Source organism: Balaenoptera musculus, chromosome 1, assembly GCF_009873245.2.
Source record: "Balaenoptera musculus isolate JJ_BM4_2016_0621 chromosome 1, mBalMus1.pri.v3, whole genome shotgun sequence".
NCBI lineage: Eukaryota > Metazoa > Chordata > Mammalia > Artiodactyla > Balaenopteridae > Balaenoptera > Balaenoptera musculus.
In genome coordinates this window covers 8,449,728-8,472,599 of record NC_045785.1, presented here as the reverse complement: position 1 = coordinate 8,472,599, position 22,872 = coordinate 8,449,728, and the positions used below count along the sequence as shown (strand labels likewise).

At 45.7% G+C, this 22,872-nt stretch overlaps 1 protein-coding gene across 1 annotated transcript in view; it reads left to right on the top strand.

The window, feature by feature from the left end:
- MTOR (mechanistic target of rapamycin kinase) overlaps window positions 1–22,872 on the top strand; it is a 126,228-nt gene that overhangs the window by 74,472 nt on the left and 28,884 nt on the right. Inside the window, 6 exon segments of the mRNA XM_036841417.1 lie at window positions 5,090–5,165; window positions 8,177–8,316; window positions 18,559–18,659; window positions 20,360–20,475; window positions 21,709–21,786; window positions 21,974–22,081. Coding sequence (XP_036697312.1) covers window positions 5,090–5,165; window positions 8,177–8,316; window positions 18,559–18,659; window positions 20,360–20,475; window positions 21,709–21,786; window positions 21,974–22,081 — 619 coding nt within the window.

Genomic DNA, 22,872 nt, shown 5'->3' with positions numbered 1-22,872 from the left:
CTGTCAGCTGTGTTGCATGTGTCACCAGCCCAGCACTGAGGGAATTCAGAGAATTCTTACTTGACAGAGAACCAAATAAAATGTAGACTACAGTCTGCACTAGAAATAGGAGAGAGAAGGCCCAGAGCCATTTGGGAGGCAAGTGCATGACGTTCTCATAAATTCCTGATGGGAGCACTAGGAAAGCCTGAGTAGTCCCCCAGATGTGACTGCAGATGCTCCTCGTGTGACCGGCTTTCCAATGGGCTCCAGCGCATGTTGAGTGATCCTGCATCACTCTGCTCTTAGTAGCCGAAGGTCATCAAGGCACCAAGGCTAAGAGATGAGGTCGATAACCAAGTGAGCCGTACCAGGAGGAATTACCAGGCCAGATGACATGGGATTTGACATCTGTCCAGAAGCCCATGGAGCAATGACTTAGGAAACAACACAGTTCCTCAGGTTTCCCTTCAGGTGGTAGGAGTGGCATTTGGATGCCGAGCCAGAGACCCTCCTATTGGTTTGCTAATGGGTCAGCGTTAGTTAGGATGTGGAGCAGTTAATGACCCGCCGTTTCTTCAGTCTCATCCTCAGTGAGACTGGTCACCACTTGCCTGTGAAAAGCACTGAGGAAAAGATTGAAGGGGCGAGTCATGGGGAAGTAAACAGTCCCCACTCCCAGCACTAGCTTCTCAGCCATCACTCTTGGACAAGGAACCCACCAAGGCAATGAGAAGCTCCTTCACGTCTGAGTCCCTTACTCAGCTTACACACTTTCCCTACGCCTGGAAAGAGAGTTTTGGATATTGGAGAAAAGATGCCTGGTGTAATCTGTTTGGTGTAGGAGGCATTGAGGCCATATCTTATTCTTATTTGTTAATTCGACTCATCTCTAAAAAGTGTTTCCCTCAATTGCCAAGAATTTACCAGTTTCAAGCTCTTCAACTCAGCTTCCTTTAATAAAAATTAAATCTTGGAGTGAGGGAGGGGAGGTGGGGAATGAATGAGTGAATATGTCTGAATAATTGCCTTTTCCCCTCTTGATATCCTAATTCATTGTGTTTTCCTGTCTGTCTCTCTTCATTGTATTTCTAACACCAGGTTTATTTGTGGGCTCTGCGTTTTATTCTGTGGGTAGGCAGCTTCTGTTTGCTCTGTCGACTCGCAACCATACAAGAGCTCAACTGGATGTTCTCACTGCGCAATGAAGTAGGATACAAATCTGCCCCGACACCCATGCCAAGACAGCACTGGGACGGGATCCACTAGCCTAGAAATTCTTGCGCTACAGCCGTCTTTTCCTTCTGGCCTTGGTGAGCGTGGAGAGGAGACAGGCTATCTGGTTGACCTGTCATCCTGTGCACTGTTGTCGTGGGCACATTGCTGCCTAAGCCTCCATCTCTCTACACGTGTTCGTTAGCGTCAGTGAGGTCTGGTTTGTGTTGTTAAGCTCTCCTCTGCTGTTGGGCTGAGCTTTGAACAGTCTGCCCTTTATAAGCCTCCAGCATTAATAGGGAAAGATTCTGGGGCACACAAGGGAGCGTTTATTGAACGGGCTGTAGAAAACTCCCAGCTGCCCCATAAAACGAGAGCTCCTCATTAGGGGGCCTTTGGAGCAAAGGTGGTTTCTGCACATGAGCCACACGTACAGTCTCTCCCTTCAGTCTCATAAAACCACGTCTGAGTTTAAAAAGGGAGTATTTGAACAGACAGTCTGTGTCACCCAAGCAAGCAGGAGACTGGGGCCTTAGTAGCTGGGAACTACTGAGTTTCCACAGAGGCTTATTCATCCCCGACTTTGCAGCCTGGGCCCTGTCTGTAAGCCTGGCAGCCTCAAACAAGCTGCCTCGGAAAAGCCCACTGTGGCCGCATGCTGACTGTCCTGCTGGGAGGTGTGGAGGCGTCGGCAGTGGCTTCTGAAAGGAAATAAAAAATAGGAAGCGGGAGCTTAGGGGTCAGAGCAGGGTGTTAGCCATGGTATGGGTGAGGAAGCTAAAGTGAAGGTGCATTACAGCTCCTTTTTCCCGTACAACAGATTATATACAGGGTTAGCTCATGGAAACGTCCCATGCCGTGCTTTCAGTCACTTATTTTACACGTATTTGCTCAGGCCCAGTGATGCCGAGAGTAGACAGCTGACATGCTTCTCTCCCACTGCAGAGCTGTACCCTTAGTTATTACTTCAGATCCTTTTAATGGTACAATTTCGAAGGGAAAGGATGACCGGCTGGGCCACGGTTTCTTTATACGTAAAATGGGAGTGTTAATAATGTCCACCTCGTAGGGTTAAGATGACACGTATCAGCAGTAATCAGCATGGTGCCTGGCACCTACAGTGAGCTCTCAGTAAATTTAGGTATCTTTTTGTTGTTATTATAATCCATTGCCTCCCGTGATGGAGTGCCAGAAGCCGTGGAGGAGGGAGAAAAAGTTAAGGTCCCAAACAAGATGGTAGACTCTCCTGAGCACCAGGAGGACCTCCAGAGCCTCGGCCCCTGCAGCTGCGTTCTCCAGCAGCCTTGTAGGCACACACGGGAGACCCCACGGAAGGAAAGAAGAGAGAAATGCATTTAGGGAGAAAGTTCTATAGGAAAGAAGAATGCAAACAGGGAGGAGGAAAGAATAAACAGGATGAAAACAGCTGGTTAACTTGAAATCTCTCCTCTCTGAACAGTCGAAAGTAGGTGCGTACAATCTCCTTTACTTTCAGGTCCTCAAACCAGAACTTAATTTATCAAAGGGACCCTTTCTGTCTGCTCCCACTCATTTTTCATGGGTTTGTTTTAGTCCATTTAGTCAAAGTTGTCATTTTTCAGTGACTGTCCTTACTGCTGGACAAGAGCTTGTCATGCATCTCAAGGTGCACCCCCGGTTTTCCTGGCCATTGATCGAGGCCTGGTCAGTGTGGGTCCGCAGTGAGCCCAGCCCCTCTTTCCTTCCCACGGGGCTCTGTCTGCATCCTCACCTGCTTGCACACGTATTCAAGCGGGAAGTTCTATGCAGGTGACTTATGTGGACTTTCTCTTAAAGGAGTTGGGGCCATGTGATGAGTTTTCTTTTTAAGTTTGCAAAGCTGTGTTGGTCTGTCCTTAGAGGAGGTATATCAAAGCCGTAGCAACATTAAGGTAAAATTTGTATTTCTCCTCTGAGGTCTCTAGTCACAACTTCCTGATTTTGATCAGTTTCTTGTAAAATTCTCCTTTTTATGTATAACAAATGGGAGAGTGGAGGGGGGGAGTGATTTTGCTTGCTTTTGTTTTTGTGTTGCTTTATTCCCCAGAGTGAGGCAAGTTTTGGTAATGTTTATAATTCATTCTTGAAAATTAGAGTATGTTCCAGAACATAAGATTGGAAGACAGCTATTAGAACTCCTGGACTTTTATGTCTGATTCTTAGAGTTAACTTCTTTTGGTTCAGGCAAGGAACACTTTCCTTATCTTCCTCATCAGAACACTTTACACTCCTACCAGGGCCATCCCAATAGTCCACATTAGGACTAAAAATAATACATAGACTATATCATTATATATAGTTACATATGATATATTACATATTTGAGTATAATATAATATATAGAATATATACTGGCTTTCTTTTTTCCAGCCTTCTTATGCTTCCAAAATCTTTATTTGGGCTCAAGGAACTAGATTATCACAAATCTGTACCCAGTAATATTAATTATTAATACAGTTTACCCAGCCCCACGTGAGTGAGCAACAAAGCTGAGAACCTGACTTAGAGGCCAAGAGGAATGGGAAACTGCTTCACAATGAGCATGCAGTGGAATTAGTCCCTTTGGACTTGGCTTTTCATTATCAGCTTAGAAAAACTCTCATAGGGCTTCCTAAAGGAAACCATGATGTTACAGCTTCACTTTGAAATTAAAAATATTTCTGAATCCTGCGGAGAACATTTGGGCTCATGGCTTTGCTTGGGACCCACACAGAAGCACCAAACAGTCCGCCCAGTAGATCCCACACAAGGTTGCCCATCTACTCCTGTAAATAAAGGAGAGGGATGTCTGTGCAGTTACTTTCGCCTCTGGCTGCAGAGCCTGGAGCCTTGAGCTTGGACACCCAGTCTAGACTGCCAAGTTGGTCTGTCACATTTTGCTCCCTGCCTATGAACAGATGTCGTCGTCGTTGTCCTGTGGTTTTCTCAAACCTGCTCCCTCCCTCTCTTCCTTCCTTCCATAACTCAAGCTTATGTTTAGTGTTGGGTTAGTTGCTGCTTACCCTCTTGCATAGGTCCCTATTGGAACAAGGGTCTGAGCCTTGCAGCTCCCCTACTTTCAGGACCTCTTCACAGCCTCTCTGATGAACCAACTCCAGGCAGCAAGCCTTCCAGCTTTCCTGCCCAGTTGCCCCAATACACTTAACAGTTCTCCAGGCCCAACTGGCCATATGCTGCCCACAGATGACATCAGCAAAGTTGTGTGTTGTTATGAAAAGCACCTCTCCGCCAGAGAGACCAGGCAAGTGACTTGGGATGCGGTCCCTTCACAGCCTGCTGCAGAGGGAGGGCATGGTCTTTGAAAAGGGACTAGGGAAGTGTCTGAATTTCAAAGAGATGGGCCCCGTCAGGGGAGCAGTCAAGACTGGCTGGGTTCTCTGTCATTGACGTGGATGACCCAGGCTCAGTGCCACTTCTTTGTCACCCACAGAGCCTGATGATTTTTATTCATTTTGGTTATTCTTATCACCAAGGGCAACTGATGAGAAGAAGTAAGAGTTAAAAGTTCAGAGGTACCTCATCTGGTTGTGTTCTACAACAGGAACAGTCTGGAGCCAGGGTTTCTAGTTAAAAAACAGACATGTGCTGCCTGACGTATGATATCTGAGAGGAAACCAGTCCGCTGCTTGGAGGAAGGGCCCCAGAGCAGGCAAGGCCTCCTGTCCACCAAATGTGGCCCCTTCAAAATTAGGAGTATGAGATCAAGATGAAATCATTCAGGCCAAGCTTTCTGGGTGGTAATAGATAACTGATGCTCTCTCTACATCTGTAAGACATTGTCCCCAGCGTGCTGGTGAGCCATCTGCCCACAGATGACCCTGCACCTCCCACCCTCTGGCATGCTGAGTGTAACCACCTCTTCCTTTTGTTTTCCCAGCATTAATAATAAGCTACAGCAGCCAGAGGCAGCTGCCGGGGTATTAGAATATGCCATGAAACACTTCGGAGAGCTGGTAAGTTGCCTCATTCCTTTTAGAAGAGCAAGAGGTAGCCACCTGGCTAGGGAGGCACTAAGCCACGACCTTGAGAAAGTTACTTTCCTTTTCTGTTTTTTTTGCCAATTGTTAAAAATCTGATGCTGACTTACCTATATCTTGAGGTTGAAGGAGGCAGTGGCTGTATGGAGTGTATTCAAGCTGAACAGAGATCGTGAGGGCAGAATCTAAAAAACAGTAATAACTTGTATTTATCAAACTCTCAGCATGCGCCTAGCCCTTTGCTATGTGCTTTATGTACTTCATCTAATTCAGTCCTCACAGCAACCCTTTGAATGTGTACTATTGTTATCCCGTTTTACAGATGAGGAGACTATGGTCCCAGCAGGATAACAACCTTACCTGAGCTGACAGAGTGAATAAGTGGCAGAGCCAGGACTTGAACCCCGGGCAGTCTGGTGTCAGAGGCCAGGTGTTTAACCCTGACCAGAGTTGTCTTTGTGTCATCTGTGACAGCCAGCATTGCCACTGGCCCATAGTTAAGGCTCAGTACCTACTTCAGAGGAAACCATGGGTAATTCTCCAGAAAAAATATAGCCATAATTTATACCTGATATTGAGGGATTGTTCCATTTCATTATTGCTTATATAGCTTCTTGCCTCCTGCCATCTTTGCCCAACCGATATTAAAATGATTCCGTTACTCTCTGTAGCCCTGGGAGAGTGCTTTGGTAACTCCCAACCATATATAAGGCATCGACTTAATCAACTTAACATTGACTTCCTGGAAGGTCAGGAAGTTCTGAGTCCATATATTTGATGAGGAGCCTTTTATTACTCAAGTAGGTCACTTACTCCGGTCTGCCTTAATCAAGAGCCCAGTGTGAAGAAACGTGACTACTTCACGGGCTTTTGCCTTCTACAAGGGCTGGTCAATTGGACTGAAACCTTTCAGGGAATATTTTGCCATCTTGAGCACGTATCTGTGACTAGACTAAGAAAGCATCTCCAGATGACAAAGCAGAAGGGACTGTGTCTCGTCTGTCTTTGCCACAATCCTTGTTCGCAGAGGGAAGAAGGTCAGCAAAGAGGGCGCTTCATGTACCCCACCCAGAGATGTCCTCGCCTGTGATATCCTTAGCGCTTAGACCGCAGTAATTGAAACAAGGATTCCACAAACATCTGGTATTCAGGCGATTTTATACCCCGGTGGCTCAGAGTGCCAACCTTAAATGAAGAGTTCCCCCGTCTCCAGGTTCTAAAGGTGGCCATTGCTCCAGGATGACTGCTAAACCTATGGTAGATTTTCTGTTATATTTAGGTGGCTGAGTCACATTAAGCTCGACAGTGGTTGCTTTTTCTTGGCAGGGCCTACGCTTTCTCAGCGCAGTTTAAGTAACAGCAATCTCATTAGAATTTTGTGTGATTCATTGCTTAAACCTTATAGTTTCTGCGATCTGTTGCAATTCAAAATATCCTGCCCCCTACGTGACCCGCTCCATACGCCGCTCCCCCTACTTTCTGCTTGTTCATGCTGAGTGTGTGCCATACATTAGTCGTGAGCCTTTCTTTTCCACCCAGTACAGAAATTCAAAATGGGAAATTTACCAGTGTTACTTTTTAATTTCAGAGTTTTTAATTGTACGGCCTCTGCAGTCACTGTTTTCTCTGTAAGTTTTTGCTTTCATATTTAGGCGTAGTAGAGCAGCATGATTCTAGACGAGCTTGGGAAATGGAGCTTAGGTGGTTTTACCCTCCACAGAGTCCATTTTGGCAAACCTCATTGTACACGGACATTGGGGAAAGGGCTGTTGTGGCCGCAGAATTAGGCCAGGGGAAGCAGAGGGGGCTGGCTCTGCTGAAGACACACGAGGGGAAGCAGGCACAAGTTAGCTACCTAAAATAGAAATGACCTCCTCACAGAAGTTCAAGAAGAAAAGATTCTGTCAGAGAGCTTAGCACAGTAGCTGTTAGTGTACGTGCTGCTCAAATAAGAGTTTCATTTAGAAAGGAGAGGAAGGTAATGGGGGAACCAAATGTGAGCCCTGCATTGTATCATACAAATTCCACTGCAGGATCGTACTGTTGTTAAATAAATCCCTGGAGAGCCACTCCCCTGGCCCAGTAGAGAAATGGTCGTTTACCAAGCTGGTGACGAAGGAGCCCAGAAGACAGACTGAGGTGGAGGCAGATGGAGGGCAGACAGAGACATAAAACAGTCCCCGGGCCATTCAGAGAGCCGTAGTCTGCAGCTTCTAGACTGCAGCAGCGCTCATTCACGTGGCCGACACTGAACTGCAGCGTGGCGCGCCATCTGCCGGGTAATGGAACCCGTCCTTTGGCCCCTGCCGCTGGTAAAGCTGCCAAGTGCTAAGCAGGAGGGAACATTGGATGGGAGACTCTAGAAGAAGGGAGGAAGGTTTTTCCAAAGAATTTTAAGTGGCAGTATTATATTGTATTTTAAATTATTATTTCCTGAAAGTTTTAAAATGCATTAAGAAACGCAGAGAATCGAGAGCTTTTAAAAAGTGAGTGGTTTTCCTCCAGCAAATATGCAGATGTGGCCTGGTCTTTCTGGCCTCATCAGGAAAGCAGCTGCCATCCCTGCCATGTGGCCCACTGTCAGCATTCCAGCAGATCGAGGCCTTGGCATCCTTATAGGAGCCCTGGTCGGGGCTTCCTGCCGTCCTAAATGATTTCCCCTGTCCTCATATCCCCACATGCTGGAGTTCTGCTGACTCCTGTGTCTGGGCTGGAAGTGATGGGGGGAAAGCATGGCCTGACATCTGCTCTCAGATTATCCCAGGGTTGTTCCATCACTGTGCCAAGGAACCAGCATTCCCACCGTCACCAAACATACCTCCGGATATTCTGAAGTTCTTTTCAGGCAAAGCCAAGGCACACTGTGATGGGTGAAGTGTCACGCATACAGCACGGCGCACTCGGGAAAGAGAGTCTGTGGATTAAAAGAAATGCACCCCTGTGTTCTCTGTGCCTCCCAACAGTCCTCTTTCTTTGCCACTTGGCAGGAGATCCAGGCTACCTGGTATGAGAAACTGCATGAGTGGGAGGATGCTCTTGTGGCCTATGATAAGAAAATGGACACCAACAAGGATGACCCGGAGCTGATGCTGGGCCGCATGCGCTGCCTCGAGGCCCTGGGGGAATGGTAAGCTGTAGCAGGATGTTGGCATTTGAAATGCTTCTCCCAACCAGAGTTCTCATCTAAGACTCTCATTTTTGTTTCACTTGGTTATTTTCCCAGAAATCATCTATCACTTTGGAGTGTTTCTCTCTCTGTTCTGTCTCAGTGCTAAATAGAAAGACTCTTTTTTTCTTTCTTTCTTTCTTTTTTTTTTAACTTAAACTTTGTAATGCTCTGGGACAGGACAGGTATGGGTGTGCTCCTGAGATCTACACCTATTTTCTCTCTGCCTCTTGACCTTGACTGACTGATGAAGACTTCATATTCTTACTCTGCAACCTTGATTTTTTTTCTTTTCTTTATTACCTCTTGCTAATGATTTTAGGAAAGAAGAACAGATGACTGCTTTCTTCAGGTGCTTCACCTTTATTGAATGCTTACTACGGGCTCAGCACTATGCCAGGCTCCAGAGATTAAAAAAAAAAAAAAAAAAAAAAACCACAAAAAAAAACAAGGCCTCCTCCTTTGTGAGGCTGATGAGACAAGCACGTTGCAGGCACTTACTAGAGCCTGAGAGCCCAGGGACAATGAATGGTCTGAGCACACAGCTCTGAAAGACCAAAGTGGGGAATGGGGTGATCTTGCAGTTCTCCCTGGAGGAAGGCCTACGGTTGGGAGACAGGTAAAGGAGAATGGGGAGAGGGAAAGGGTATGCCAGGTAGAAGTGACAGTAATGCTTGATTTAGAACACTTGCCTGCATCTTGGCCTGGGGAGTTGTTAGGGGATGTTAAAGGAAAAATGGTTCCTGTTCCGTTTTCCAGCATCAAGTGCAGGTTTTTAAAATAGCTAAAACAAAATGCCATCCTGCACTCATGAACTAGTTTAACTACAGTTTTTGTTTTGTTTTGTTTTGTTTTTAATCAGTCATAAATTTTATACACATCACTTTATACATGTCAATCCCAATCGCCCAATTCAGCACACCACCATCCCCACCCCACCGCAGTTTTCCCCCCTTGGTGTCCATACGTTTGTTCTCTACATCTGTGTCTCAACTTCTGCCCTGCAACCTGGTTCATCTGTACCATTTTTCTAGGTTCCACATACATGCGTTAATATACGATATTTGTTTTTCTCTTTCTGACTTACTTCACTCTGTATGACAGTCTCTAGATCCATCCACGTCTCAACAAATGACTCAATTTCGTTCCTTTTAATGGCTGAGTAATACTCCATTGTATATATGTACCACAACTTCTTTATCCATTCATCTGTTGATGGGCATTTGGGTTGCTACCATGACCTGGCTATTGTAAATAGTGCTGCAATGAACATTGGGGTGCATGTGTCTTTTTGAATTACGGTTTTCTCTGGGTATATGCCCAGTAGTGGGATTGCTGGGTCATATGGTAATTCTATTTTTAGTTTTTTAAGGAACCTCCATATTGTTCTCCATAGTGGCTGTATCAATTTACATTCCCACCAACAGTGCAAGAGGGTTCCCTTTTCTCCACACCCTCTCCAGCATTTGTTGTTTGTAGATTTTCTGATGATGCCCATTCTAACTGGTGTGAGGTGATACCTCATTGTAGTTTTGATTTGCATTTCTCTAATAACTAGTGATGTTGAGCATCTTTTCATGTGCTTCGTGGCCGTCTGTATGTCTTCTTTGGAGAAATGTCTGTTTAGGTCTTCTGCCGATTTTTGGATTGGGGTGTTTGTTTCTTTAATATTGAGCTGAATGAGCTGTTTATATATTTTGGATATTAATCCTTTGTCCGTTGATTCGTTTGCAAATATTTTCTCCCATTCTGAGGGTTGTCTTTTCGTCTTGTTTATGGTTTCCTTTGCTGTGCAAAAGCTTTAAAGTTTCATTAGGTCCCATTTGTTTATTTTTGTTTTTATTTCCATTACTCTAGGAGGTGGATCAAAAAAGATCTTGCTGGGATTTATGTCAAAGAGTGTTCTTCCTATGTTTTCCTCTAAGACTTTTATAGTGTCCGGTCTTACATTTAGGTCTCTAATCCATTTTGAGTTTATTTTTGTGTATGGTGTTTGGGAGTATTCTAATTTCATTCTTTTACATGTAGCTGTCCAGTTTTCCCAGCACCACTTATTGAAGAGACTGTCTTTTCTCCATTGTATATCTTTGCCTTCTTTGTCATAGATTAGTTGACCATAGGTGCGTGGGTTTATCTCTGGGCTTTCTACCTTGTTCCACTGATCTATGTTTCTGTTTCTGTGCCAGTACCATATTGTCTTGATTACTGTAGCTTTGTAGTATAGTCTGAAGTCAGGGAGTCTGATTCCTCCAGCTCCTTTTTTTCCCTCAAGACCGCTTTGGCTATTCGGGGTCTTTTGTGTCTCCATACAAATTTTAAGATGATTTGTTCTAGTTCCGTAAAAAATACCATTGGTAATTTGATAGGGATTGCATTGACTCTGTAGATTGCTTTGGGTAGTATAGTCATTTTCACAATGTTGATTCTTCCAATCCAAGAACATGGTATATCTCTCCATCTGTTGGTATCATCTTTAATTTCTTTCATCAGTGTCTTATAGTTTTCTGCATACAGGTCTTTTGTCTCCCTAGGTAGGTTTATTCCTAGGTATTTTATTCTTTTTGTTGCAATGGTAAATGGGAGTGTTTCCATAATTTCTCTTTCAGATTTTTCATCATTAGTGTATAGGAATGCAAGAGATTTCTGTGCATTAATTTTGTATCCTGCAACTTTACCAAGTTCATTCATTAGCTCTAGTAGTTTTCTGGTGGCATCTTTAGGATTCTCTATGTATAATATCATGTCATCTGCAAACAGTGACAGTTTTACTTCTTCTTTTCCACTTTGTATTCCTTTTATTTCTTTTTCTTCTCTGACTGCCATGGCTAGGACTTCCAAAACTATGTTGAATAATAGTGGTGAGAGTGGACAACCTTGTCTTGCTCCTGATCTTAGTGGAAATGGTTTCAGTTTTTCACCATTGAGAACGATGTTGGCTGTGGGTTTGTCATATATGGCCTTTATTATGTTGAGGTAAGTTCTCTCTATCCCTACTTTCTGGAGGGTTTTTATCATAAATGGGTGTTGAATTTTGTCTAAAGCTTTTTCTGCATCTATTGAGATGATCATATGGTTTTCCTTCTTCAGTTTGTTAATATGGTTTATCACATTGATTGATTTGCATATAATGAAGAATCCTTGAATTCTTGGGATAAACCCCAATTGATCATGGTGTATGATCCTTTTAATGTGCTATTGGATTCTGTTTGCTAGTATTTTGTTGAGAATTTTTGCATCTATGTTCATCAGTGATATTGGCCTGTAGTTTTCTTTCTTTTTGACATCTTTGTCTGGTTTTGGTATCAGGGTGATGGTGGCCTCATAGAATGAGTTTGGGAGTGTTTCTCCCTCTGCTATATTTGGAAGAGTTTCAGAGGATAGGTGTAGCTCTTCTCTTTAAATGTTTGATACAATTCGCGCTGTGAAGCCATCTGGTCCTGGCTCTTTGTTGTTGAGAGGATTTTTAATCACAGTTTCATTCATTACTGTGTGATTGGTCTGTTCATATTTTCCTGTTCTTCCTGGTTCAGTCTTGGAAAGGTTTATCCTTTCCTAAGAATTTGTCCATTTCTTCCAGGTTGTGTGTGCATGTTATTGGCATAGAGTTGCTTGTAGTAGTCTCTTAGGATGCTTTGTATTCTTCTTCGCGGTGTCTTTGTAACTTCTCCTTTTTCATTTCCTGATTTTATTGAATTTGAGTCCTCTCCTCTTTTTTCTGAGAGTCTGGGCTAAGGCTTATCAATTTTTTTATCTTCTCAAGAACCAGCTTTTAGTTTTATTGATCTTTGCTATTGTTTTCTTTGTTTCTATTTCATTTATTTTCACTCTGATCTTTATGATTTCTTTCCTTCTGCTAACTCTGGGTTTTGTTTGTTCTTCCTTCTCTAGTTTCTTTAGGTGTAAGGTTAGATTGTTTACTTGAGATTTTTCTTGTTTCTTTAGGTAGGCTTGTATAGCTATAAACTTCCCTCTTAGAACTGCTTTTGCTGCATCCCATAGGTTTTGGGTCGTCGTGTTTTCATTGTCATTTGTCTTTAGGTATTTTTTGATTTCCTCTTTGATTTTTTCAGCGATCTCTTGGTTATTTAGTAACGTATTGTTTAGCCTCCATGTGTTTGTGTTTTTTACATTTTTTCCCTGTAATTCATTTCTAATCTCATAGCGTTGTGGTCAGAAAAGATGCTTGATATGATTTCAATTTTCTTAAATTTACTGAGGCCTTGATTTGTGACCCAAGATGTGATCTATCCTGGAGAATGTTCCGTGCGCACCTTGAGAAGAAAGTGTAATCTGCTGTTTTTGGATGGAATGTCCTATAAATATCAATTAAATCTCTCTGGTCTATTGTGTCATTTAAGCTCTGTTTCCTTATTTATTTTTTCATTTTGGATGATCTGTCCATTGGTGTAAGTGAGGTGTTAAAGTCCCCCACTATTATTGTGTTACTGTCAATTTCCTCTTTTAATAGCTGTTAGCAGTTGCTTTATGTATTGAGGTGCTCCTGTGTTGGGTGCATATATATTTGTAATTGTTATATCTTCTTCTCGGATTGATCCTTGATCATTATGTAGTGTCCTTCTTGTCTCTTGTAACAGTCTTTATTTTAAAGTCTATTTTATCTGATATGAGTATAGCTACTCCAGCTTTCTTTTGATTTCCATTTGCATGGAATATCTTTTTCCATTCCCTCACTTTCAGTCTGTATGTTTCCCTAGGTCTAAAGTGGGTCTCTTGTAGACACATATATATGGGTCTTGTTTTTGTATCCATTCAGCAGCCTGTGTCTTTTGGTTGGAGCATTAATCCATTCACGTTAGGTAGTTATCGATATGTATGTTCTATGACCATTTTCTTAATTGTTTTGGGTTTGTTTTTGTAGGTCCTTTTCTTCTCTTGTGTTTCCCACTTAGAGAAGTTCCTGTAGCATTGGTTGTAGAGCGGTTGGTGTTGCTGAATTCTCTTAGCTTTTTCTTGTCTGTAAAGCTTGTGATTTCTCCATCAAATCTAAATTGAGATCCTTGCCAGGTAGAGTAATCTTGGTTGTAGGTTCTTCCCTTTCATCACTTTAAGTATACATGCCACTCCCTTCTGGCTTGTAGAGTTTCTGCTGAGAAATCAGCTGTTAACCTTATGGGAGTTCCCTTGGATGTTATTTGTGCGTTTTTCCCTTGCTGCTTTCAATAATTTTTCTTTGTCTTTAATTTTTGCCACTTTGATTACTATGTGTCTCGGCAATGTTTCTCCTTGGGTTTATCCTGTATGGGACTCTCTCTGCGCTTTCCTGGACTTGGGTGGCTATTTCCTTTCCCATATTAGGGAAGTTTTCGACTATAATCTCTTCAAATATTTTCTCTGGGTGCCTTTTTCTCTCTCTCTCTTCTGGGACCCCTATATGCGAATGTTGTTGCGTTTAATGTTGTCCCAGAGGTCTCTTAGGCTGTCTTCATTTTCTTTTCATATTTCTTTTTCTTAGTCTGTTCCGCAGCAGTGAATTCCACCATTCTTCTTCCAGGTCACTATCCGTTCTTCTGCCTCAGTTATTCTGCTATGGTTCCTTCTAGTGTAGTTTTTCATTTCAGTTATTGTATTGGTCATCTCTGTTTGTTTGTTCTTTAATTCTTCTAGGTCTTTGTTAATCATTTCTTGCATCTTCTCAATCTTTGCCTCCATTCTTATTCCGAGGTCCTGGATCATCTTCACTATCATTATTCTGAATTCTGTTTCTGGAAGGTTGCCTATCTCCACTTCATTTAGTTGTTTTTCTGGGGTTTTATCTTGTTCCTTCATCTGGTATATAGCCCTCTGCCTTTTCATCTTGTCTATCTTTCTGTAAATGTGGTTTTTGTTCCACAGGCTGCAGGATTGTAGTTTTTCTTGCTTCTGCTGTCTGCCCTCTGGTGGTTGAGGCTATCTAAGAGGCTTGATGGGAGGCTCTGGTGGTGGGTAGAGCTGACTGTTGCTGTGGCGGTCAGAGCTCCGTAAAACTTTAATCCACTTGACTGTTGATGGGTGGGGCTGGGTTCCCTCCCTGTTGGTTGTTTTGCCTGAGGCAACCCAACACTGGAGCCTACCTGGGCTCTTTGGTGGGGCTAATGGCAGACTCTGAGAGGGCTCAAGCCAAGGAGTACTTCCCAGAACCTCCGCTGCCAGTGTCCTTGTCCCCACGGTGAAACACAGCCAGCCCCCGCCTCTGCAGGAGACCCTCCAACAGTAGCAGGTAGGTCTGGTTCAGTCTCCCCCAGGGTCACTGCTCCTTCCCCCGGGTCCCGATGCGCGCACTATTCCGTGTGCACCCTCCAAGAGTGGGGTCTCTGTTTCCCCCAGTCCTGTCGAAGTCCTGCAATCAATTCCCACTAGGCCTTCAAAGTCTGATTCTCTATGAATTCCTCCTCCCGTTGCCAGACCCCCAGGTTGGGAAGCCTGACGTGGGCGGGCCTCAGAACCTTCACTCCAGTGGGCGGACTTCTGTGGTATAAGTGTTTGCCAGTCTGTGAGTCACCCACCCAGCAGTTATGGGATTTGATTTTACTCTGATTGCGCCCCTTCTGCCGTCTCACTGTGGCTTCTCCTCTGTCCTTGGACGTGGGGTATCCTCCTTGGTGAAGTCCAGTGTCTTCCTGTCGATGATTGTCCAGCAGCCAGTTGTGATTCTGGTGTTCTCACAAGAGGGAGTGAGAGCACGTCCTTCTACTCCGCCATCTTGGTTAATCTCCAACTACAGTTTTAAATAACAAACAATGCCGTACTGCCTCCCCAGGAGCAAATTATCTCAACTTCCTCTTGCATATGGGACTGAGTGCCCCATTCATTCATTCAGCCAGCTGTACTGAGTGCTTACTCATTGCCAGTGTCTGTGCTAGGCCCTGAGGACACAGCATGAACAAGAGGGACACAGCCCCTGCCTTCCCAGAGCTTACAGGGCAGACGACCAGGCTGCTGTAGCACAGAGTGAATACAGTTATAAAGGAGAGGAGAAGCCCAGGGGCTGTGGGATATCAGAAGGGGCCCTAATCCTAGCTTGGAAGGTTCTGGAAGGCTTCCAGGAAGAAGTGATACCTAACTCGGACCCAGACAGTGAGGAGGAGCGAGCACATTATTATGTTTAGGGTTCTGAAAGTTCAGTAAGGCTGTGGGGTCGAGTGTGATGCGGGAAAGAGGTAAGAGGTGAGGCAGGAGAGCTAGGCAGGGGCCAGATCAAGTGGGGCTTATGGTCCACGTTAAGAGTTTGAACTTTAACCAAAGGGGCTATTGGTCGCCATTCTCAAACCCCACAGAATTTTTTTTTCTTTGCATTCTTTCATTCAGTGCCCTGAATTGCTCCCTCCTCTTCTCCTTTTTTACTTTTTGAAATTCTCCCCATCTTTCAAGGTCCACCTGAACTGTTTCTCCCTCCTTGAAACCTTTTCTTGCCCTCCTGCCTTCATAATTAGAGACAACCACTGTCCTTAGCGGGTTAATGTAGGGGTTGTGCTTGGATGCATTAGAAGAGACTTTATATGCGATTTTGTTTAATCTCCTTGTGTGACAGTTGGGAAACCGAGGCTCATAGAAGTCGACATAGCCTGCCCGAGGTCTCCCGAGGGCAGAGTAATCCAGGTCTCCTGACGTTGCACTACCCAGTGCCATCTACCTCTGAGCTCTTGAATTCGTTCCAGTTTTATAATTACCTGTAAAGTATAAGTGGCTAGTGATGCTGACCAAGGGGTTTAAGAATGCAGTAGGCTGAAAGAGATTTTAAAAATAGATGAAAGTAGTAGAATTCTTTTCCTGATCATATGCGGGTTTTTTATATGGTTTATTCAGTCAGTTCTATTTAGAGTGCAACTTTTAGATTGCTTTTGCTTTGAGTATGTATCCTGAACATGCCCGAGGCAGGTGTTCACCGGAGGCGGCCCTCAGGAATGATCCAGGGTTACCAGTGAGCTAAGACCTCCTCCCCGTGCTCACCAGCCTCCGGGAGCTGAGCACAAGAGACAGCCCCCCCTTCCCCAGCTCCGCAGCCACACCTGCAGCCACTGGAACCTAAGTAAACCTCCTGCCCGCACTGTTCCTTTCCTGGCCTCTGGGTCCTTGAGGACAGACCCCTCAGGAATGACATCATAGACAGCCAAGTACTTAGGCGTTGCAAATTGAAGACCGCTCCTTACACTTTTTGCTGCTGCACTAGGTAGGAAAGTCAGAGTCTTGGAGGGCCTTTTACCCAGTCCTCCCTGGTGTCAGTGAGAGGTGCCAAAGAGCCTCCTAGTGGTTGCCCCACAGACAGTCTCATACTTTTTATTTATTTGATTTTGTTCGCCCCCGTGCCTTTGAGAGTTAGGACTCAGTATATTCTGCATCCTTATTTGTAACAAATGTTTGTGGGAGAGGAGCCCCGCCTCTGTGTACACCGACCAGGTTCTGACAACTGTTGACACAGCCTCAGCGTGAAGTCGGTGCCTGTGTCCCCTGGCGGGGCTGCCTTTCAGGGTGCTGCTCCTGCACTGCTCCCTGCTTTGTCTCTGGAGTTAACAGTTTGTGGCGTTTCACACTGAACTCGCTCCCTGCCTCGAGACGAAGAGGAAAGCTAAATCCCAGACCTGTGACACAGAAATGGGGGGTCCTGACGAAACAGCAGAGGGAGGCTGAATTGCCTGTGGCTACCAGCTATACAGATTTGAATTCTAGGGTTGGAAGGAGCACTCAGAGATCATGTCGCCCTTCTTTACCTCCAGACAGGACCCCAGCAAAAATGTGCTGCCCAGAGGGGCTGTTCTGTGCTCTGAGCCAGTGGTTCTCAAACTGTGGCCCCTGGAGCACAGCATCAGTATCACCCAGTTCAGACCTCCCAAATCAGAAACTCAAGGGATGGCACCCAACAATCTATGTAAGGAGCCCTGCATGGGATTATGATGCACATAGCAATCTGAGAACTGCTGCTCTAAGATAACCTCCAGCAGGACCCAGAGTGAAGGTTTCTCAGTTTAGACGGCAGGAAAACAACACTGAGGTTCATCCAGCTGCTGTCTCTGAGCTTCAGTAAGTGCACAGGGCAGGATGGCTGCCCACTTCCTCTTCCTCTTTTTTATCTTGGCTGTGTACTGAGCTAGAATGCTTGTGTCCCTGGCTCTCTTGACCTTGTGCCGGAGAGACAGTGAAAGGTAATGACTGCCAGGCCATGATGCTGGACATAATGGCCCCGAGCAGTTCTCCTAGATGTGGTCACCAGTCAGCTTCTCGGTGAGCTCAGCCCAGATCCCTTCAGCATCTTTATCTCCTACCCCCTCCCTGTCCCCCATGTCACCTTCTAGTGCAGTGTAGCTCGTGTCCCACGAGGCTTCTGAGCTGGGCCACTTGGAACTTGTACCTTTTCTCTTGACTCCACTCCCAATACCAAGTTAAAACATCCTGCAGCATCTCTTTCAGAAAGCAGGAAAGATTAAGGAGTCTCCTAGCTGAGTCTTGAAGCTCACATGAAAGCAGGAGCTCGTATTTGCCCAGTAGCAGGGTTTTATTTCCTTTCCTTCAAAAGTGCAACATGGGAGGGCAGCAGTTTTAACAGCCAACAGGACATCTCTTCTTGAGGGCTTCTGCTCTCTCTGTGTATCAGTCTGCTGAGCACCATACGTATCTCAGTGTCTCCTAGTCATACCCACACTCACGGTAGGTATGCGCAATTCTGAGAGTAAGCAACATCTGGATTTCTGGTAGATGTGACCGTTGTAGCGCCTTCTTCCTTCTGTGCAGATTGATTTCATTTGCGTTTCATTTCAGACTGCAACCATTGGTATAATACTTTTAAAAGCCACTTCTCCCTATAGCTTGGAGCCCAAAAGAATGTCCAGATGTGCCTCTTCCGATTGCCTTCTCTGTAGGCCTGCCAAAGGGAAAGAGCCCAGAGTTCATTGGCATAGGAGAAAAGTTATTTAATATTTATGAAGGGGGCCAGATGTTCACATTTCACGTCACACCTAGTTAGACACGGTCCCTATCTTAAGATAAACTCGCTCTCAGACAAATTATGAGCCGCCAGGCCATAGAAACAACAAATGGCCAGTCACTTCTCAATTATATCACACAGTCAAAAGTACTTTTTCTTTAAAAGCTCCCGGTTCAAGGCAGGCCCCTATCATCCAGCTCCTCCGCAGCCTCCAGCTAACCTAAGGGGCTAGAGAGAAAGATGGAGGTGATATCTGTTAACCCGACTGTATAATTCTTTTCCTTCAGGGGGCAGCTCCACCAGCAGTGCTGTGAAAAGTGGACCCTGGTTAATGATGAGACCCAAGCCAAGATGGCCCGGATGGCTGCTGCAGCCGCATGGGGTTTAGGTAAGGCTCCCCTCCCAGGCACCCAGTCAAGGTGAGGACAGTGAGGCTGGGGGCTCGCATCGGAAAAGTATGGCACTGTGGCTGCAGGCAGAGACGTCAGGTCTATAGAAGCATAAAACTGTTCATGTCTCGTTCCATGCCACTTCTCTCCTCCATCTGTCCTTTCTGCCTCATGACTTTGACTAACTTTGTTAGATGTGTCTAATAATGGCTGTTCACAGGGAGGCCAAGGAAAACAGTGAGCAAGCATCAAAACTGAGATATTTAGTGAAGTTTGTTTGTATTCTGGCTCCATCATCATTAGCCTTTTTCCATATTTCTGCTTTGCATGGGGTCGCCACCTCATGATCCAGTGTGGTTGCTGGAGCTCCACCAACATGTCTTTATCCTACAGGAATAATGAGAGAAGTCAGCTGTCTATCTCCTTTTATTTCTTAACTTTTATTATAGAATTTTCCCAACAAATATAAAAGTGACTAGTATAATGAACCCCTATATGCTGTTCACCTTCTCCAACAGTTATAAACATTCTGGCAATTTGGTTTTCTCTGTTCTCCTCCTTGCTGCCCAACACTCAGCCACCTTCCTCCCACTCCCTGAGTGTTTTCAAGCGGTGATTTCCTTTTAATCCCCACAGACAAGTGTCGCTTTCTGACATCAGACCCCAGCAGAGAGGATTCCCAGTGTCTGTTCCAGGGATGTTCTCAGTAAGAGGGGAAAGGGCCCATGGATGTCCCAGGTGGAAGCGGCACCTGTGGAGTCCAGAGCAAGGTTACATAACATCCACCTCCATTCTCACCCTCTGAGTCACAGAGCTTATATCCTTTCCTTTTATGAGCTCTGAGCTGGATCCAGAACGTTTTTCAAAACCAAACTGCTTCCTGAGGAGTCATCGTTTGTTATTTGCTTTTGCCCAGAGGCATAGAGAATGGATGCACCAGTGGTCTGGAGTGAAAGGCAGGAAAAGGCCTCGTAAAATCAGCAGCCCTGCAGTCTGCGGCTAATGAAGCTGGTATCTTTCCTGCAGATGGTTTTGGAAATCCTGGCATTTGATACATGCTCACCCCACCAGGGGAAGTGACTATGTCTTTCCAGATGCCACCATTTCCCCAGTCTGCCCTGATATGACACTACTGTGCTATGACCTAGCCCATCTTTCTGTTGTAACAGAGCCTCTTAAAATATTTATCTCCTCCCTCTGAGGCAAAGGTACTGCCAGAGTGAGACAAGCAAACTGTTTGTCTCATCCTGTCCCCTGTCCGGATAACGGCCGTATCAGTTGTTTAGGGGGAAATGTAATGTCCAAGATACCATTGAACTGTGAGATCCTCCGTTGGTTGGGAAGAAAGCTCTTCCGTCTCACCTAGAGGAAGCGGGGCGAGTTCTCTAGGTTAATGAGGTGCTGCGTGGCACCCTCCTGACCTGTGCTTATGCGGCTCCTTCCATCTTTCATGGAACTCCCTGGGGCAGCAGTGGAGCCCTGTGTTTGGAAGACAGATGTGGCCTTGTTACACTGGCTCTCCGCCTCACAGAGTGTAGAGGCTCTCTGCGGGATTCGGATACAGCAGGCTCAAGTGTGTCCTATTTGAACCCCAAGCTAAATTCAAGTAACAGTGACAAGGCCTATTTGAGATGCTGCCTTTAGCCCAGCAAGCTGACCACCCTAATGCTTTTCTGTGTGTGCGTGTGCGTGCGTGTAGGTCAGTGGGACAGCATGGAGGAGTACACCTGCATGATCCCTCGGGATACCCACGACGGGGCATTTTACAGAGCCGTGCTGGCGCTGCATCAGGACCTCTTCTCCTTGGCGCAGCAGGTACAAACCTCCACGTACCCAGACCACCTCCAAAGGGAAGGTAATCACGTGCGCCCCGTCCGCACCTAGCACGTGGTGCCTGTGTACTTCAGCTCTGGCCTTTGGCTCTGTGGCCTCGTTAGAATGGCTTTGGAGCACAAGGCTTAGTAAGAAGATGACTCCCAGCATATCAGCCAGGGCCACTTCCTGCTCTGAGAGAGGGACACGTGTTCTGGAAGTTACCATTTAGATTGCTTTTGGAGTTGGCTTCTTGGGTCATCGTTGCATCCTTTTTGCCATGTTGCTTTAGCATTGCTTGTGGTAGAGAGAAACTGTTTTACCAAAGGAGAATTCAGAGAGCAGCATGCCCCCCTCTGCAGCAGAAATCAGTCACAAGGTTCTTCTGGCTCTGCAGGCGTGTCACACACTGGTCACCTTCTAGGAAAGTTAGCACTTGATTTGGAAATCCTGTGCTGACTTGCAGAATAAAATAACGAGGTAATCACATCCAGCCTGTCAGACACCCGACTGTCTTGGGTGAGGTGCTTGGGTAAATGACCCGAGCACTACCAGACGGGGACATAGTCATATTAACCTTAAACATTCAAAAAAGGAAAAGCTCCACGTGCAGGGGTTTTAATTGATGAAACAGAGAAGACTCAAACTGCAGTCCTATGGCATACCACCCCCCCCCCAAGCTCTGATTTACACAATGAGAACTGAGACCTGGGTCATTCGTGTCACAGGCACAAAAGCTCCCATTTACATGGAGAGGATTGGCATTCTTCTGCCAATTTCAGAGGCACTCCCTCAGGAGGACAAGGTGCTTAAAAGCCAGAGACAACCAGCTGGGCCATTTGAGTGCTTGCACAGTCTGTTCTTACCAACATGCCCAGCATGGAGAAGTTGAAAGAAGGTAGATCCACAAGTTGTCCTCTTGAGATGCAAGAAAACGGTGATTCTGTTTCTAAGCATGAATTTCCCTGCCTTTGTTACCCAGGATCTAAGATGTTAAGCTTTTGGCTGCCATACGTTTCTTTCTTTTCTGAGAAATCAGATAATGCGCTTCTCTAGGCTTTCAAATCTGGTAAAAGGTTTCTTCCCTCCTTCAGTGAACTTTTCTCTTCGTCACTAGGATTTCAGTGAGACAGGTAACTTCTGCAGCTAGTTGGGAAGCCTGAAAATCACAGCCCTCCCTCCCCTCAGCTCCCAAGTCCACAGCTCAATTCCAGGGCTTCTCTTTTTCTGTTCCAGTGCATCGACAAAGCCCGGGACCTGCTGGACGCCGAGTTAACTGCGATGGCAGGAGAGAGCTACAGCCGGGCGTATGGGGTGAGTGTGGACCATCTGCATGGTGCAGGGTTGGAAGCACATTTCAGTTCTTTTTGCAGAGTGGGCTCGTGAGGACACACAGGCTGCTGAGAGCGTGCCTGTGGGACCAAAAGGAATGACTGAAATGAAGCCTGGCTTTCGGATTGTTCATGCTGTATTAAGTTGGAATGCGATTTGCTTCCATCAGGCCATGGTTTCTTGCCACATGCTCTCCGAGCTGGAGGAGGTCATCCAGTACAAACTTGTCCCCGAGCGCCGGGAGATCATCCGCCAGATCTGGTGGGAGAGACTGCAGGTGAGCCTGGTAGAAAGCCCCGCTTAGCCTGCCCCCTCCTCCCCTGCTCAGCATAAGCTTCCTGCTTCGTCACAGAGGTTCCGTTTGCATTCAGAGCAGAACACCCACAGGCTTCTCACCTAATAAGCCTCTAGCTGCGAGAGGATGACCTCTTTTCCGACCTCCTTTTACCCTGCTCTAGGAAGAAAAGAAAATATCTTTTTTTCTTTTTTTTCTTTTTTGGCTGCACTGCACAGCTTGTGGGATCTTAGTTCCCCGACCAGAGATCGAACCTGTGCCCCCTGCAGTGGAAGCGCAGAGTCCTAACCACTGGACCACCAGGGAATTCCCAAAAGAAAATTTAATAAGTGACATTATGGCCAGCCAGTTGAGAATCTTGACCTCAAAATCAGTGGTTCTCAACTTTAGCCACACAATAGAATGACCTGGAGAGCTTTTTTTTTTTTGCCTTTTTTTAAAAATAAATTTATTTATTTTATTTATTTATTTTTGGCTGTGTTGGGTCTTTGTTGCTGCGCACGGGCTTTCTCTGTTTGCGGCGAGCGGGGGCTACTCTTCGTTGTGGTGCCCGGGCTTCTCATTGTGGTGGCTTCTCTTGTTGCAGAGCATGGGCTCTAGGTTCGTGGGCTTCGGTAGTTGTGGCTCGCGGGCTCTAGAGCGCAGGCTCAGTAGTTGTGGCGCACGGGCTTAGTTGCTCCGCAGCACGTGGGATCTTCTCGGACCAGGGCTCGAACCCGTGTCCCCTGTTTTGGCAGGCAGATTCTCAACCACTGCGCCACCAGGGAAGCCCC